Source organism: Podospora anserina, chromosome 6, assembly GCF_000226545.1.
Source record: "Podospora anserina S mat+ genomic DNA chromosome 6, supercontig 2".
NCBI lineage: Eukaryota > Fungi > Ascomycota > Sordariomycetes > Sordariales > Podosporaceae > Podospora > Podospora anserina.
Window position 1 is genome coordinate 2,486,085 of NW_001914857.1, and position 16,061 is coordinate 2,502,145.

Below are 16,061 nucleotides of genomic sequence, written 5' to 3' on the forward strand. Positions count from 1 at the left end.
GAAATACCCCGGCGGGCAGTTTTTACCAGCCAATGGCATCCCTGCCGACAATCTCGCTTCAGGGGTTGATCTGCGGCCCGCCAATCAGGAAAATGCGGTCCCTGAAAGGTTGGACGGGTCCATGCGTTGGGGTAGGGGAAGAAGAAACAAGCAACGAGAGCTCGTGGAGCTTGATGATCCAGAGGTGGTTTGGATGAAACGAAACATTATCGAATGGTTTTACCGTGATACGAGCAGATCGGAAGAGAATAGAGAGAAGGGATGGGAAAACAGGAAAACGGCGCAGTGTAGCGACGATCCCAAGAAGGGGGACAAGGGGAGGCACAGCAAACCGCAACTCGTTAGACCCTTCCCTTTTGCATCGCTGTGACCCTGTAAGCTCACGGCTTGGCCTCACACACAGCCTGCGTTCCTTTCGAGCATCTCGCTGATCCCGGCCACCCCTCCCCATTCCCAGCGACACCGTCAACAGCACCACCACCTTGCCGCTCTTGGGCTGGTCTTGGCTGCCATTCTGACTGCAGTTGCCTTCTCCTCTTTCCCTCTCGCCCTCCCTTCTCCTGCATCCCCCATTCCCGCTTTTCGTCCTACCACCTCACCGTCTCTGTCCACCAGACATCGCCGTCCTGTTGTCGCCGGGCATGCTGTCGTGGATGTTGTGAATCCTGACCATGATGCGCAGAGATTGACGCCAGCGAACGCTCACCTCTTCCTCTTTTCACCCGCCCTCTACCTTCCCTTGCAAGAGACTCTCTGTTTGCTACCGACCCCTTCATTCTCTTCCCGTTGCCGTGTTCCCGAGCCAGTTTGACACAGGACACCAACTCCATCGCCGGGACATTGCGATCCCATCTTTATTTATTATTATCTAGGACAGACGCTCAGGATTCGGACGAGAAGTTGAAGTTTACCAGAGATACCCCGTGCGACGACAGCTACGATGACAGCACGAGAAAGGATGAGGAATGATGTGGTAGAGGTGGAGGCAGTCATTGCTGCGGCGCCGGCTACGAGGACAGCGGAGGAGAAGCCACTAAAGACACCACATATCGAGCTGCGAGGCCTGGAGGGGAGACAGGAAGCGATATTGCCTGACCAGATCGACCCAGTGACCAACGCCCCCAACGACAGAATCATCATCGACAATTCGCTAGTGACCTCAACCCTCGTGGCACCTAGCGTCACCCCGGAGGTGTCAACCTCTCGAGGCACGCCATCATCCAGACCGACACAGGACACGAACACCAACACTGGCAACGCCGACGAAGGCGTAAGCGTCGCGGTCAAAGCTGGCATCGCAATGGGTGTCCTCGCCGGCGTGCTAGTACTCTTCGTGGTGGTCTGGTTGATAATGAGCATGCGCAAGAAGAAGCAAGCCCGCAGACGCCAGCAGATCGAGGACGATGAAAAGATCCACGGACCTTTCTCCGACAGCGCAGCCATATCGAGAAGCCCGCCCGCTGCTGCTGCCCCCAGCGCGGCTCCCAGACTGAGCCTCCGTCCGGTTTCTCAACTGTGGCAGAACTTGGCTCCTAGCGGGCACCCCGAGCGGAGGGCTTCTAGGGGTATCCAACTCACCGTCAACCCCGCCGGCCCGTCTCATTCCCCGACAAACTCTCTGTCGCCGTTGAATCGTCCTAACCAAGGGGGTTCAGCTTGGGAGCGCCACAGGATGCAGTCTACCACCCCCACCGGGGACAACCGCCCTGGCACCCGAGGGAGCGTTTACTCCCTCAATCCCTTCCACGACAGCCACTCCACCAGGAACTACAACAACGAGCCCGTCAGCCCGGTGTCTACCCTCGCGCCAGAGTTCCCTGCCGTCCCGAGCAAAAACCGCTCTCCAACACCAGAGCCAGTATCCCCAATAGATCAGGACACTGACCTCCCCGATTTTGGCGCCGGCTCCAAGCCTCTAACCCGCAAGACGTCCATCAACCACCACAATAAGGGGTTGCCCAAACCACTGGACCTGACGAAGCCACCATCCCCGTTATACGCCCCCGGCCCGGCATCCCCAGCAGGAACAGAATACAGCATGCACTCCATGTCCCCATCAACTATGGTCCCCTCCTCCACATCAGCAGCCGAAATCGCCGCCGCCGGCGGGCCCCAAAACTCAACTGTGCATCGTGTCCAGCTCGATTTCAAGCCCACTCTCGAGGACGAATTAGGTCTCAAGGCGGGACAGCTGGTGCGGTTGTTGCACGAGTATGATGACGGCTGGGCGCTGTGTATTAGGCTTGATCGGTCGCAGCAGGGGGTTGTGCCGAGGACTTGCTTGTCTACACGGCCGGTGAAGCCCAGGCCGGCGCAGAACGGGCCGAGGGTTGTGCCCCAGGGGGGGTATAATAGGGGTGGGAATGGGAATAACACGGGGGGGTTTCCATCCCCGCCGGGGCAGCAACAAAATGGGGGTTGGCAGAGCGCGGAGAGGTCCGAGAGCCCGGGGAGTTTTTACTCGACGAACCAGGGGGTCAGTCCCAGTCCGGGGGGTGGTGGGAGTGGTGGGATTGGAACGATGAGGGGGCAAGGGGGGGGCGAGTATGAGATGCAGATGGGGGGGTTGAGCCCGGCGCCTGGGCAGGCTTATTAGGGGGGCTTTGTCTGCGGGGATGGGAGGATGGTGAAGTATGTACCTGGTTGGCATGGCCCGAGGGGTTGGGGTTTGAGTTTGAGGTGCCGGGTGGGAGGAGGGTGAGGGGAGGGTATAGGAGGTTTCCGGCGAGGCCTAGGGAGAGGCATTGTTGGGGAGATGGTGGAGAGGAGGAGGGGGTCGAGGTTGCCACCACGGCCGTGAATGGAGGTGCTTTGCGATGGGTGCAGTGCTGTCGTTGGCAGCAGGACCGCATCATGTGAGAAACACAAATGACGATGGGGAAAGGAACGACAGGAGGAGAGGGGGACTGGCTGTATCTTGATCCACGCAACGGTGTAAATGCCTTGCTCAAGTTATGGGTTTTCGGAGGGTGGGGTGTTTTATGTATCTGGTTCTGGGAAGGGAGTTGATGGCGTTAAGGGGACCTTGGTGTGGCATTTTTTCTTCATTTTTTTGGGTGGGGATGAATTTTTTTCATTTTATTTTTTTAAAAAAAACCGGGGATCTTCAAGTCACTCATTTGCGACCTTTTCTTCTCTATTGGAGAAAGGTATTTTTTGGAAGCTTTTTTTGGACCTTGTTTTGGAACTATGCTATGGACCTTTTCTCTTTTGGACCTTTTCTCTGTTGGTGGATACCTAACTACGACCTGCCCTTTGTGCGGGAAACGTACAAGCTTAAAGATATTCTTTTCCTTACTTTTGTGTGGCCTGTTAATGGCTTTCTTGTTTTGTTGAACTCTGGTTGGGAGTGTTCTTTGATGATCCAAGGGGGTGGGGGGGGCGATCAGAGTTGTACATTGGCGTGTTGTTACAGTAGTACACGATGGGAGTTGTAGAATACAAGAGTTGTACCAAGACTTGACTGGATTTGAGGTTTTTCTTCCCGCCAAAAAATGATGGGATGTCTAATCATGCTTCATGTCAACAGTACCTAGCACACGACTCCAGCTAGACGCTTGAGCTTGATCCGCCGAGCCCCCACATTCTGGCAATTTCAAGGAAAATACGCCCTCCTGCTTCTGGGCCAAGAGAGGACCAGCTGTTTATACGAGTCCGGAATATAGCTTCTTCCAGTAACCTAGATAGAAAATGCCCATGGTTAGTTTTCCTCAAAACGCTTTTCGCTGAAACATCATGGGCCCCTCAACCCCGAAGCCATCAGATGCACTCGCCAATTATTCGGTCTCGGTCCCCTCTCAACCACAAACGGTGCCCCCTCCAGGGTCTCGTTCTCAAAAAAGTGGTGGCTGGGCAGTCCACGCTTTGGCTTGAGGGGCAGGTCCGGGAGGGCCAAGACAAACTGGTTCCTGTCCTTGACCTTGACGTTGAAGAGCTTGGCAAAGAAGCGGGTTTCGCTCATGCGCTTGTGCCAGTCCCGGAGGTCCCTCGTGTGAAACCAGATGTGGAGGCTGTGCAGGTTGGGCAAGAGGGCGAGCTGGTCGCAGACGCGCTGCCAGGGGTTGGAGTGCATCGTGATGCCGGGGTGGGAGTCCTCGCTGCGACCGTTGCTGCTGTTGCCGTGGCCAAAGGCAGGGTTGGGGCCTTCGTTTTCTTCCGAGGTTGGGAAGTAGAGCTCGGTCATGAGCTGGGTGGTGAGGATGCAGATTTCAAGGGAGCGGATGGGGAGCTTTTCGGGGTTGCCGCCGTAGAGGGAGAGCCATCCGTGTGCTTCGAGGAGGTCGGTGAAGACGAAGGTGGTGTTGGCGACGAGGGAGGGGAGGGCTTCGCGGTACCTGGTGGCGTGGACTGTTAGTTTAGGGGACTGCGGGGATCAGTGGTGAGGGTCACATACATCCTCTTACACACCAGCATGGGGTTCATGAAGCCACTGGGCCCGGCATGTCCGACATTCTCCTCCCTCCACGAGTCGTTGGGGTTTTGGGCCCTGTGCCATTTGGCTGTCGACTGCTCGCAGCACCAGTGATAACACCATTCCGACTTCAACCGCTTCACCCAGTAGTACTCCTCCTGCGATCCTCTGGCGCTCTGGGTGAACTTCTCAAAACGAGTATCTCCAGTGGAGTAGTCTGCCACGCAGGGAACATGAGACCACTTGTCGTTGTCCTTGTATATGTGTTGCCTTGAACCACTCTCGCTCCAGATGTCCTGGTAGATCAACTCCCGAATCTCCGGTGGCAGGAGGGAAAAGAACGGGGAGTCGTCCTGGGCTAAGGTGGTGGCCACCATGGTGTCCTGTGTCTGTTCTGGTGTCTCTTGTCGTCTCATGATGGGCCTTCAATTACAGGATATCTGCGAGCACAAGAACAACAAAAAGGAAAGAAACATGGGAGTAAGGTTACGTTGCGTTTTAAGTTCCGGGCCATGCCTGCCTTCACCGACCGCAGCTTTTCCCCCGCCTGCCACTCCTGCCTAACATCCGACTTACCTGGTAGCCTATCGACCGGTGCAGACGGAGGCAACCCAATTGGATGGCCAGATGTCACATCGGTACTCAGACGCAGCTCAGACGCATGGACTGGTGCATTCATGCGAGCTGTCAATCTTGACTGGCGCGGTTAAGCATGTGCTCTGTCAACTTCAACGTGGAGGACACGTGAACACGCGAAAACCTCCGTGGGAAGTGTGGTAGGTAGGGTAGCACTGGACACAGTTTTTGCCATCTTGCCATGTGAAACGGAATCTGGTTTTCCGGGAAGGTCAGACAGCGGGAGGGAGACCATAGGGAGGCCATCGTGATAAGCCTTATCGTGGTGGAATGCGGGGAAGGCTGGAGCTGAGCCGGCGTGCGTGCGGAGTGGGCAGGTGGGGTAAGCCCCGGGCCCGGACCTTGGCCCCCGCGTTGGGAGGGGGTGGTTGATAACCTCTGGTCCTTCGGATCATGCCGGTCTTTCTGCGGAAGTCGAAACAAAATGTTTCGGAAGAAGTGATCAGGTTCACCGGACACCGCGGAAGAATGGCCAACTCCCACGCTCCAGACTCGGAGACGGCCCCGAGCTGGGCCTCCTGTGGAGAGCTCGGCTTCCAGAAGATTCCCATTTGACAAATCGACAGATCGGGGGGTCTTCAGCCAATGCCCCGCTTTCACCCGATCCCGCTGGTCCTCATCAGGCAGGACCTCCCCGCCGTGGGGTGTGTCCGCTGCTTGCTTGCTCCGGAGCCGCGATATCATTCACCGTCGAGCTGGCCTTGTTAACTGTCTGCTTCTTGCTCGTGTTACATCCTGTGGGCAGGTGACCAAAACTGCAAAAGTAAGTCAACACATATCGTATTTCAAACCACGCCTCAACACCTAGTTAACAGGCCTCTTAACTTTCAGAAGGATGTAACTTGACAATAACTACACGATTTACTGACTTGCAATACCAGTTATTTTCCCCAGAACCTGTGTTACCACCAGCCTGACACCACCCTCAACTTTTGGCAACAACGCCCCAAACCTTTCGAGCTTGATCAGCCCTACAACAGCGCCCACAAGCACTTACAGAGCTACCTACCTATCCCCTTCCAGACCTTCCATTCGATCCCCAGCGACAACCGCAAAAGCCCAAACCCACCATGTCCAAATCTCAGCTCCTCCGCGAGGAAGGCAACCGCCACTTCCAAAAAGGCGAATACTCCCGCGCCGACGCGCTCTACTCCCAAGCGTACGCCCAGCTCACGGCCCATATCCACCCAACCCCCCCCCCCCTTTCTTTCTAACCTTTCTCCCGCCTTAGCCTCAACCTCGACCCCACCAACCCAACCCTCTACACCAACCGCGCCATGGCCCGCCTCCGCCTCTCCCAATGGGACCTCGTAATCTCAGACTGCGAATCCTGCCTCGGCCTCTCCCCCGACAACCTCAAAGCGCACTACTACCTCTCCCAAGCCCAGCTCGCCCTCCGCGCTTACTCGGACGCTCTCGAGCACGCGTACAAGGCGCACAAGCTGTGTGTGGCGGCGAATGATAAGTCTCTTGGGAACATCACCGCTCAGGTGCTAAAGTGTAAAAAAGAAAAGTGGGATTACGAGGAGAAGCGCCGGAGGAGGGAGACGGCTGATTTGGAAGAGGAGGTTCTGATGCTGTTAAGGAAGGAGAAGAAGGAGGCTGTTGTTCTCTCTGGGGAGGAGGCGGAGGAGCTGACGAGGGAGTGGGAGGAGAAGCTGAGGCGGGTGAGGGAGGTTTTTGAGAAGGCGAGGGAGAAGGAGGAACGGAGGAGGGAGGTGCCGGATTGGGCGGTGGATGATATTACTTTTGGGTTCATGGTTGATCCTGTTATTGTGAGTGCCGCACCGGGACAGATTGGGGGGTTTGACTGGGCTGACAAAGGGCACAACAGACCAAAACAGGCAAGTCGTACGAACGAGCTGCTATTCTGGAGCACTTGAGGAGGTCACAGACAGATCCGCTTACCAGGGAGCCGCTTCAGGCGAGCGAGCTCAGGCCAAACTTGGATTTGAAGCAGGCTTGTAGCGACTTTTTGGAGGAGAATGGATGGGCGGCTGATTGGTAGGCTCACCTGCTGGAGCTGCATATTTCTGGCTACGTTTCAAAGAGTTTCACATTCATTGCGGTTAGGGCGGTGGTGGTCTGCATTTTCTGGGAGGGCGAGCCAGGCGTTTCGCGGGAACCTCAGATTTGATACCTAGCAAAGGGGGGGGGGTCATTTGCTTCTGGGTAGAGGTCAAGTATGTGTCGAATTAGCGATTCATGTATCTTTCTTTTTAAACTTTTGCTTGTATGTATACACGTCGTGTACAAAATAACTGACACTTCAAAAGTAACTTGATGCGCCATGTTCATCGGGGACATAAACCCTGTCCGCCCTCTGTTCTATATGCCCGCCCGAGCCAGCACATCACAAACGCCAGAAGAGCAAATGAATGGTCGATACTTTGTCTATTGCCTAGGGAAAGAATAGGGATCGAGCTAGGCAGCCAGAATCGTTTTCCCTCCAGCCAAACCGCGACTCCTAACCCCGTTAAAAGATAACCCTTCCCTTATCCTCCACTTTGCAAAATGGAAGCTTTTGTCCTCTGCCCAAGCACTTGATCACCTTCGCTAACAGGCTTTTGCTCACCCCCGTGAACGACAAAGAATCGATTTATTTTGTTTTCCTTCCCTCTAATTTACTCAGTAAGAGCGACCAAACATGCAGAAAGACTCGGCAAGGCGACCACACTCTGGGTTCAAGCACTTGGTCTCACCCTTGACCAGACCCTCCGGCTGCTCAAAGGGAATGCAAAGTGACTTCATGCCCATAGATGGCACCTTCTGGCCGTCAGGGCCCTCGGGAAGATCCTCGCCACGAGTGAGCTCCTTGATTCTGTCCTCGCAGGCGGGGACCAAGCAGCTGGGGATGATGACAACGTTCTTGGCATCGAGAGCGGGGACAACCTCGTCCCAGTTGGTGATCTTGACGCGATGCTCGCGGAAGGTCTTCTCGGCCTTGTTGTACATGTCTTGCTGGATGGTCTCGAGGAGCTCCGGGACCTTGGTGGTGAGCTCGCCAATGGGTATGGTGCCCTTCTCGCCGGTGTCACGGCGGGCGAAGGAGACAACGTCCTTGGCCGCATCCTTGGGACCGAACTCAAGTCTGACGGGAACGCCTTTCATCTCCCAGTCGTTGAACTTCCAGGCTGGGGTGTAGCCCTCGCGGGTGTCGATCTCGGTGCGAACGCCAGCCTTCTTGAGAATTGCCAGCAACTCATACATGCGGTCGAGATGCTTCTCCTTGTCCTCTGGGGTGGTCTTAGCCGTCAACCCAACGGGGATCAGGATGGCCTGGGTCTTGGCGATGCGTGGTGGGAGGACAAGACCCTTGTCATCACCGTGGATCATGACCATGACACCGATCACTCTCGTTGACAGACCCCAGCTGTTTTGCCAGACGTGAATCTTTTGGCCCTTGTTGGTGGGGTCTTCGACAGTGATGTCGAACATCTTGGAGAAGTTCTGGCCAAGGCAGTGACTTGTGGCACCTGATGTTGCGTTAGTTGAACACATAGACACAGCTTGCTATCGATGTACGTACCCTGGATGCCTCTGCCATTGCTTGGGATGTAACCCTCAACGGTGGTGGTGTAGTAGCCACCGGCGAACTTTTCAGCCTCGGTCTTCTTGCCTCTGACGACTGGCACTGCGAGCAGTTGCTCGTAGATACCGGCATACAACTCGAGAATTTCCAGAACTTCCTTTCCTGCTTGCTCCTCTGACACGAAAGCAGTATGACCTTCTTGCCACCTTGAGAAGGGTTACAGGTCAGCATTGTGAAACTTGGTGCCGCTTTATGAGATCCTTACATGAACTCTCTTGCGCGCAGGAAGGGCACTGTCTGCTTAGCCTCCCATCTCACAACTGATACCCACTGGTTGAGCCTTGAGCTTGGGGTTAGCAGTGCCGAGAATTTTTGGAATGAGTTTGAACTCACTTCAGGGGAAGATCACGATGACTCCTGATCCACTTGGAGTAGTAGGGATACATCTTTTCAGATCTCCGTCAGCATCTGATTGACCCAGCGTTGCGAGGAGCGCTCAACGTACCACCGCCTCGGAAGTTGGGCGAACGGCAACCGGCACTTCGAGGTCCTTCTCACCAGCCTTGGTGACCCACGCGAGTTCTGGGGCAAAACCCTCAACGTGGTCCTTCTCCTTCTGCAGTGATGTAGAGCTGAGGAACATGGGGCTGCAATGTGGTGTTAATAAGATTCGCAACCCGATGCCGGGACAGGGATGAAGACGAACAAGTTGCATTCCTCGACACCGGCAGCCTCAATGCGCTCATTAAACCATTTTCGGATAGTATTCCACTGCGCAACAGTCAGTCCCTCGCCAAAAAGACAGGCTTGGCAAGCTGAGATAAGGGTTGACCCACGATGTACATGGTGTTTGGACGCATGACCTAAAAGCATATAAGTCAACTCTGTCGGAAGACTAGGCCTAGAGCACAACGTACGAAGAAACCGCTGATCTCGGTGCTGTCCATGTGTTAGAACCATAGCTCTCACAGATAAGCTAAGGGACTTCAGCACTCACTAGTACTCCACCATCTCGGCCTTCTGGACAACTTCTTGATACCAGGCGCTGAAGTTCTCCCCCTTCTTGGCGGTAATACCAATAATGTCGTCCTTCTTGCTCTGGATGGGCAGGGCAGCCTGCTTGGCCGCCTTCTCAGCTTTCTGAGCTGCCATCTTCGCGGCCTTCTCAGCCTTCTTCAACGCCGACTTGGATTGTTCGGTAGAGTCGCCCATGGTGATGCCTTTTCGCCTGTTGAAGTGAACTGAGGTGAGTATAACGTTCAGAGATCAAGATGGAGCCGCGTTTTTAAGGAAGAAAAAAAGGGGCGTGACTCTCGACGGCGAGGTTGAGTCAATGCCGGTCTCAGGTGTCCGGACGGCTGGGCGTTTTCAGAGAGGTGGCTACCCCACCATGGAACGGATACCCCTCCTTCTGATAGCAACGGCGGGAACAGGCCCAGGCCCGTAGACTTTTTAGCGGGGCATGCCAGTGGCCCAGCCAATTACAGGGCTGCCTTGGAGCTCAAGACCGGGATGGGATTATCTGCACCTCCGATAAAAAGTTCCTGAGCTAGGAGCCCGCCTTGCAGGGCAACGACGAAAGAGAGCTCGAGTCCCGACTGTGCCTGGAGCCTGTCAACAGAGACCCAACGCCCCCTTTCCCCCTTCCACCCCTCCATCCCCCATATCCCCACCGCCACTCTCGACACTGTCAACACCGCACACATACATACATCGCGATGGCTTCCATGTTCGAGCAGCCGAGAAACGGCACCCTCTTCCTGGGAGGCACAAAGATCTCCGGCACTGAAATCCGCGACCAGAACGGTTAGTCGGCCTCGTCACCCACTATACAGCGGGGAGCTGTTCCGAAGCTCGATCATCCATGCTGACCACCGTTGCAGTTCTTGCTACGCAAGCCATCGCCAATGTCGTCAAGAGCTCGTTCGGCCCCAGCGGCCTCGACAAGATGATGGTCGATGATATCGGTGTGAGTGCCTGCTGCTGCCCCGCCCCGCCAACTGACCGCAACATCCCCCTGACACGAAGGACAAACAGGATGTGACGGTGACAAACGATGGCGCGACTATCCTCAGTTTACTCGACGTCGAGCACCCCGCCGGCAAGATCCTCGTCGACCTTGCGCACCAACAAGATAAGGAAGTCGGCGATGGCACAACGTCGGTCGTTTTGATTGCGGCCGAGCTGCTGAAGAGAGGAAACGAGCTGATGAAGAACCGGATACACCCTACCACCATCATCACAGGTTACCGTCTGGCCCTCAGAGAGGCGGTCAAGTACATGAACGAGCACATCAGCATCAAGGTCGACAAGCTCGGGCGGGAGTCTCTGATCAACATTGCCAAGACTTCCATGAGCAGCAAGATCATCGGCGCCGATTCTGACTTTTTCTCGAACATGGTGGTGGATGCTATGCAGGCTGTCAAGACAACGAGCAACAAGGGCGAGACCAAGTACCCGGTCAAGGCTGTTAATATTCTCAAGGCCCACGGCAAGGGTGCTCTCGAGTCTGTGTTGGTCAAGGGGTATGCGCTCAACTGCACTGTCGCTTCCCAGGCCATGGTGACCCGGATAACAGACGCCAAGATTGCCGTTCTCGACATGAACCTTCAGAAGGAGCGCATGAAGCTCGGCGTGCAAATCACCATCGACGACCCCGATCAGCTCGAGGCGATCAGGCAAAGAGAAGCGGGCATGGTTATGGAACGCGTGGAAATGATTCTCAAGGCCGGCGCCAACGTTATCCTTACCACCAAGGGTATCGATGACCTCTGCCTAAAGTTGTTCATTGAGCGCGGTGCTATGGCTGTACGTCGGTGCAAGAAGGAGGATCTCCGCCGCATTGCCAGAGCCACCGGCGCCACCATGCTCAGCTCCCTCTCAGACTTGAACGGTGACGAGAAGTTCGAGGCCTCCTATCTTGGTCACGCCGAGGAGGTTTCACAGGAGCGCATCTCAGACGACGAGTGCATCTTGGTCAAGGGCACCAAGGTTCACTCTTCGGCCTCCATCATCCTCCGTGGCCCCAACGAGTTCACCCTCGACGAAATGGAGCGCTCCGTTCACGACAGCTTGTGCGCCGTCAAGCGGACGCTGGAGAGCGGCAGCCTTGTCCCCGGCGGTGGTGCCGTCGAGACTGCGCTGCACATTTACCTCGAAGAATTTGCCGGCACAGTCGGCTCCCGCGAGCAGCTCGCCATTGGCGAGTTTGCCCAGTCATTACTTGTTATTCCCAAGACCCTGGCCGTCAACGCGGCCAAGGACGCCTCAGAGCTCGTCGCCCAGCTGCGGTCGAGACACGCGCTGTCGCAGCGCATCCAGGAGGGCGAGGCGAACGAGGACGAAAAGTCAGTTGCCCGCAAGAAGGCGTACAAGAACTATGGTCTTGACCTCATGAAGGGCAAGGTCGTGGACTCGATCAAGAACGGCGTCATGGAGCCAAGCATGAGCAAGATTAGACAGCTGAAGAGCGCCGTAGAGGCGTGCATCAGCATCATGCGTATTGATACACTCATCAAGCTCGACCCAGAGGCGCCAGCGGATGACGGACATGACGGACATGATCATTAGAGGAAGGGAAGAGAAAAAAGTTAGATACCTTTAGTTCTGCTTGACACTTGGTTTTGAGTGTAAAATAACACCGTAAGACATATAATGAAGGGATGAGCAGCCTTTTTGCGTGTTGCTATCTACCTATGGAGACATATCATACCTCTCCTATCATATCATATCTCAAGAACTGGGTTTGGCGGTCGGTGCTGGTGCGGTGACGGAGGTGGTGCCGGGCCGGATACCGTCGGCTTACAACCGAAGGCCCAGCGCGGCCCCTCATCCGCTGTGGTACAGAGGGGGAGTCACGCCGGCGGCCGGATGACAGCCGCTAGACGAGACAGCAAACAGCAAAGTTGGCAAGAGTCTTTTGTGACGTAAAATTTCCGGGGTTGGGCAGGTCAGATGGTCTGAGTTGTCTCTGCGGAGGGTTTCTTCTTTGAGGTGCTGATCGGTGGTTCGACCAATGGGCAACAAAGAGCCAAAGGTACCGACCGGGACAGGATTCAACGGACGGAATGCTCTGCCGCCTTGAAGCTCAACTGTTTCTTAGTTCTCAAAGAGGAAAACAAATCCCGATACAATTGTAGATTGAGGAGACAAGATAGCCCCGTATGATCACTAGCCTTCTAGTCTTTTTCTAGCGCTGTGAGCGTTGCCAAGTGCGGTAGGTCGAGGGGGGACCGGGCGGGGCGGGGTGTGCCCGGTGCCGGCGTGCGGCGTTGCGGAGCCCGGATCGGTAAGCCACGGGTATCAATGGAAGCGAACGTTTGTCGAACCAATGATTGATCCACTTTTGCCGGGTTTCCGTTCCCCTTTTTTTGCGACTCGTCAATTGATGACTTGATTTAAGCTTCTGGCCAGCTGCTGCTGCTGTTTGATCTCAGGGGCTGGTGCTCTTCTGCTACCCCCTTTCTTTGTTTCTTTGAACACAGCACATTCCTGCTTGGTTGATCTTACCCCTTCGGATAGATTATTTCGGCGATAGCTTCACCCACCTCTCAATCTCACTCTCGCCCTCATCGCCACCACCAAAATGGGCTCCAACAAACCCGACTCCTCCCCCGACTCCTCCTCCCCTTTAATCACCCTCACAAACCCCACCCCCTCCGAACTCCCCAAAATCTTCACCCTCTCCCACCCCAAATGGGGCCCCGCGTTAACCCTGCAAGACTACCTCGACAGAGAAGCCTACCTCACCACCGTGCCCCTATCCAAAAACGGGGGCATCACCCACTGGCTTTTGACTCTGTCCTCCCCCCCATCCCCCTCAGGGGAAAGACCAATCCTAGCATCATGCGAATCCATCAAGAAACGCGCCTTTTACACCACCCCCTCCGGCTCCGTCCGCGAGGGTGTCGCCCACGGCATCGCCTCTGTCTTCACCGACCCAGAGTACAGAGGCAGAGGCTACGCCTCGAGAATGATGTCTGACCTGGGCCAACGGCTCAAGACCTGGCAAGACGGCGGGGAGGACAGGCCGGTGGTGTTTAGCGTGTTGTATAGTGATATTGGGAAGGGGTTCTATGCCAAGCATGGGTGGGCGCCGTTTCGGTCGAGTCATGTTTCTTGGACGCCATCGTCCGCTGCCGGGTCGCCTCGAGGGAAAGGGGTCAAGACGATTGGGTATCATGAGCTGGCGGAGCTCTGCGCCGTTGATGAGAGGTTGCTAAAGGAACGACTGGCCAGGTTGGCGAAGGAGGATGGCGGGAAAAAGAGACATGTTGCTTTGGCGCCGGAGTTGGATCAGCTGCTTTGGCATTTGATGAGGGAGGATTTCATGACGAAGCATATCTTTGGGAGGACGCCTGAGGTTAGGGGGGCGGTGGCGGGGGAGAAGGGGAGGAGGGTCTGGGCTGTTTGGACTAGGGGGTATTATGGGGGGTTGGGGAAGACGGAGGGGAATACGTTGCATGTGCTGAGGGTGGTGGTGGAGGATGAGGAGAATACGGCTGAGGAGGAGCTCGTCGAGGGGTTTAAAGCGATTGTTGGGATTGCGCGGGCGGAGGCGGACGAGTGGAGGAGCCATGATGTGCAGATGTGGAATCCGACGGGGTTGGTGAGGGGGTTGGTGGAGAAGATTGGGGTTGAGTATGAGTTTGTTGAAAGGGATAAGGAGAGTATTGCTAGTTTGATGTGGTATGGGGAGGAGGAGGGGGAGGAGGTGGACTGGGTGGCTAACGAGAAGTATGCTTGGTGTTGAAGGTTGTGGGTTTCAGTCATTGGAAGCGATCTTTCTTTCTCTACCTACTTCTTACGGGATATATTTTGCATTTTGCTACATATCGCATACGTGGTCTCTCAAGGCACTCTGACATCATCGAATTTGTCTCCATACGAGCGACATATATCTGTTCAGAGCATGGGAATCGTTATATTCTTTTTCATACGCCTCAACAAGATCCTCCTCAAAGTCCAAACCACTCCAGATCAACCGCCTCAAACTGCGGCACCACATGCCCCACCCCACTAGCCGAATATCCCACCAGCTTCGTCCCATCCCCATACACCATCTTGGTGTAGCCCGCCGCCGGAACATTCGTCTCATTCCTGGTAAACTCCACCCCGTGAATCGCCCCCCACTGCTTAAGCTGCTCCTCAAAGTTGTGGAAATAGTTCACGAAAAAGTCATTATCCCCATGCCAGGTAGCAACCTTGGGATACTTCCACCCCTGGTTCCCCTTCCCTTTACCCTTGCCCTTCCCCTTGCCCTTGCCCTCAGGCAAAGGCGCCATCCCCCTCACCACCTCAGCCCATTCCTCCCCCGTCTTTCTAATCCCCCCGTTGGCGCACGTCTGATCGGCGCTGATGGGGCTGCTGCCAGGGGAGCCAGCGAGACAGCCGGCTGGGACGCCGCTGTAGCAGGACACGGCGGAGAAGAGGTCGGGATAGGCCGAGGCCATGACGTTGGACATCATGCAACCTGAGGATGACCCGGTGATGAAGACCTTCTTGGGGTCGGCGTTGAAAGTGGTGGTGGCCCAGCGGACGATGGTGGCTAGGCCGGTGGAATCACCTCCTCCGTCGCGGGTGAGGGAGGCGGGGGAGGCGACGTCCCAGCAGTTATTGTCGTTTATGGAGGATGGGTAGAGGACGACGAAGTTGCGGGAGGAGGAGAGGGTTTGGAATTGGGAAGTCATTTCGGCGTGCCCGGGGCCGGAGCCGAAGCAGCCGTGGAGCTTGGAGGGGTGTTAGCATGGAGATAACGGGGAGTTAGAAAGGGGGAGGGGTGCCCACAGCGAGGATGATGGCTGGCTTGCCGGTCAAGTTGGAGGGGGCATAGAGGTGAAGTTGGAGGTTGGTGGGGTTGGATCCCCACGACGAGATCTGAGTGAGGACATCACGGGGGATGTCATTAGCACCAGGAGCGGAGGGAGCACCGTGGGCCACGGCAGCGGTACCAGCGAGGAGGACAAGGGACTTGAACAACATCGTGATGCCTAGGTATGACTGAGGTGAGAAGACAGACCACGGTGTAGAGTAAACAGAAACTAAATCTTTTTGGGGTGAGCGGATATTGGGATATTTGTACCTTGCATATCTTCCCCCCTCCCCCCCTCACCCCCCCCCCAATAAGATCGCTCAGCTATAATTAAGCAATCAACGCACACCACCGTCATGATCTCATTACCGAATGGGACGGTGGCACTCGGTAGTCTGGTCCGTGGGCCGTAACTGTGCCTAGGTAGGTATTTGGCAAACGTGAGTAATCCATGGCTCCGTTCCCCAGCGGGTTTGGCCTCGGTGGCCCTTATTCCCAAGGGGGAAGCAAGTCCTTGTTAGCACAAGCATGAAATGTATGTGGATAACCAGCGTTGCAATTGGCGCGGCTAACTATACCCGACGCTATTTTCTGAGCGCCTAAGTTTTGTGGTTACACCACCGCACTCGGCTGGACTGCCCTATCAGATACGCTAGCGTGAGGTAAGGATC

At 55.7% G+C, this 16,061-nt stretch overlaps 7 protein-coding genes across 7 annotated transcripts; 4 read left to right on the plus strand and 3 right to left on the minus strand.

Moving 5' to 3' along the window:
- Positions 1-940: 940 nt before the first annotated feature.
- Positions 941-2,596, plus strand: PODANS_6_6640 (uncharacterized protein; the record flags this gene model as incomplete). Its single annotated transcript, XM_001910536.1, has 1 exon — positions 941-2,596. The coding sequence occupies one exon, from the start codon at positions 941-943 to the stop codon at positions 2,594-2,596; it is 1,656 nt and encodes a 551-aa protein (XP_001910571.1).
- A 1,137-nt stretch (positions 2,597-3,733) lies between these two features.
- Positions 3,734-4,788, minus strand: PODANS_6_6650 (uncharacterized protein; the record flags this gene model as incomplete). Its single annotated transcript, XM_001910537.1, has 2 exons — positions 3,734-4,334; positions 4,394-4,788. 2 exons carry the CDS (start codon positions 4,786-4,788, stop codon positions 3,734-3,736), a joined length of 996 nt encoding a protein of 331 aa, XP_001910572.1.
- Positions 4,789-6,117: 1,329 nt separating this feature from the next.
- PODANS_6_6660 (uncharacterized protein) lies at positions 6,118-7,055 on the plus strand (the record flags this gene model as incomplete). Its single annotated transcript, XM_001910538.1, has 3 exons — positions 6,118-6,206; positions 6,279-6,822; positions 6,882-7,055. The coding sequence occupies 3 exons, from the start codon at positions 6,118-6,120 to the stop codon at positions 7,053-7,055; spliced, it is 807 nt and encodes a 268-aa protein (XP_001910573.1).
- A 620-nt stretch (positions 7,056-7,675) lies between these two features.
- PODANS_6_6670 (uncharacterized protein) lies at positions 7,676-9,791 on the minus strand (the record flags this gene model as incomplete). Its single annotated transcript, XM_001910539.1, has 9 exons — positions 7,676-8,523; positions 8,577-8,785; positions 8,845-8,919; positions 8,973-9,025; positions 9,085-9,226; positions 9,286-9,350; positions 9,416-9,442; positions 9,497-9,518; positions 9,577-9,791. The coding sequence occupies 9 exons, from the start codon at positions 9,789-9,791 to the stop codon at positions 7,676-7,678; spliced, it is 1,656 nt and encodes a 551-aa protein (XP_001910574.1).
- A 506-nt stretch (positions 9,792-10,297) lies between these two features.
- On the plus strand, positions 10,298-12,149 carry PODANS_6_6680 (uncharacterized protein; the record flags this gene model as incomplete). Its single annotated transcript, XM_001910540.1, has 3 exons — positions 10,298-10,385; positions 10,463-10,548; positions 10,617-12,149. 3 exons carry the CDS (start codon positions 10,298-10,300, stop codon positions 12,147-12,149), a joined length of 1,707 nt encoding a protein of 568 aa, XP_001910575.1.
- Positions 12,150-13,164: 1,015 nt separating this feature from the next.
- On the plus strand, positions 13,165-14,331 carry PODANS_6_6690 (uncharacterized protein; the record flags this gene model as incomplete). The annotated part of the gene is made up of 1 exon (XM_001910541.1): positions 13,165-14,331. The coding sequence occupies one exon, from the start codon at positions 13,165-13,167 to the stop codon at positions 14,329-14,331; it is 1,167 nt and encodes a 388-aa protein (XP_001910576.1).
- A 205-nt stretch (positions 14,332-14,536) lies between these two features.
- PODANS_6_6700 (uncharacterized protein) lies at positions 14,537-15,560 on the minus strand (the record flags this gene model as incomplete). The annotated part of the gene is made up of 2 exons (XM_001910542.1): positions 14,537-15,307; positions 15,366-15,560. 2 exons carry the CDS (start codon positions 15,558-15,560, stop codon positions 14,537-14,539), a joined length of 966 nt encoding a protein of 321 aa, XP_001910577.1.
- Positions 15,561-16,061: the final 501 nt, after the last annotated feature.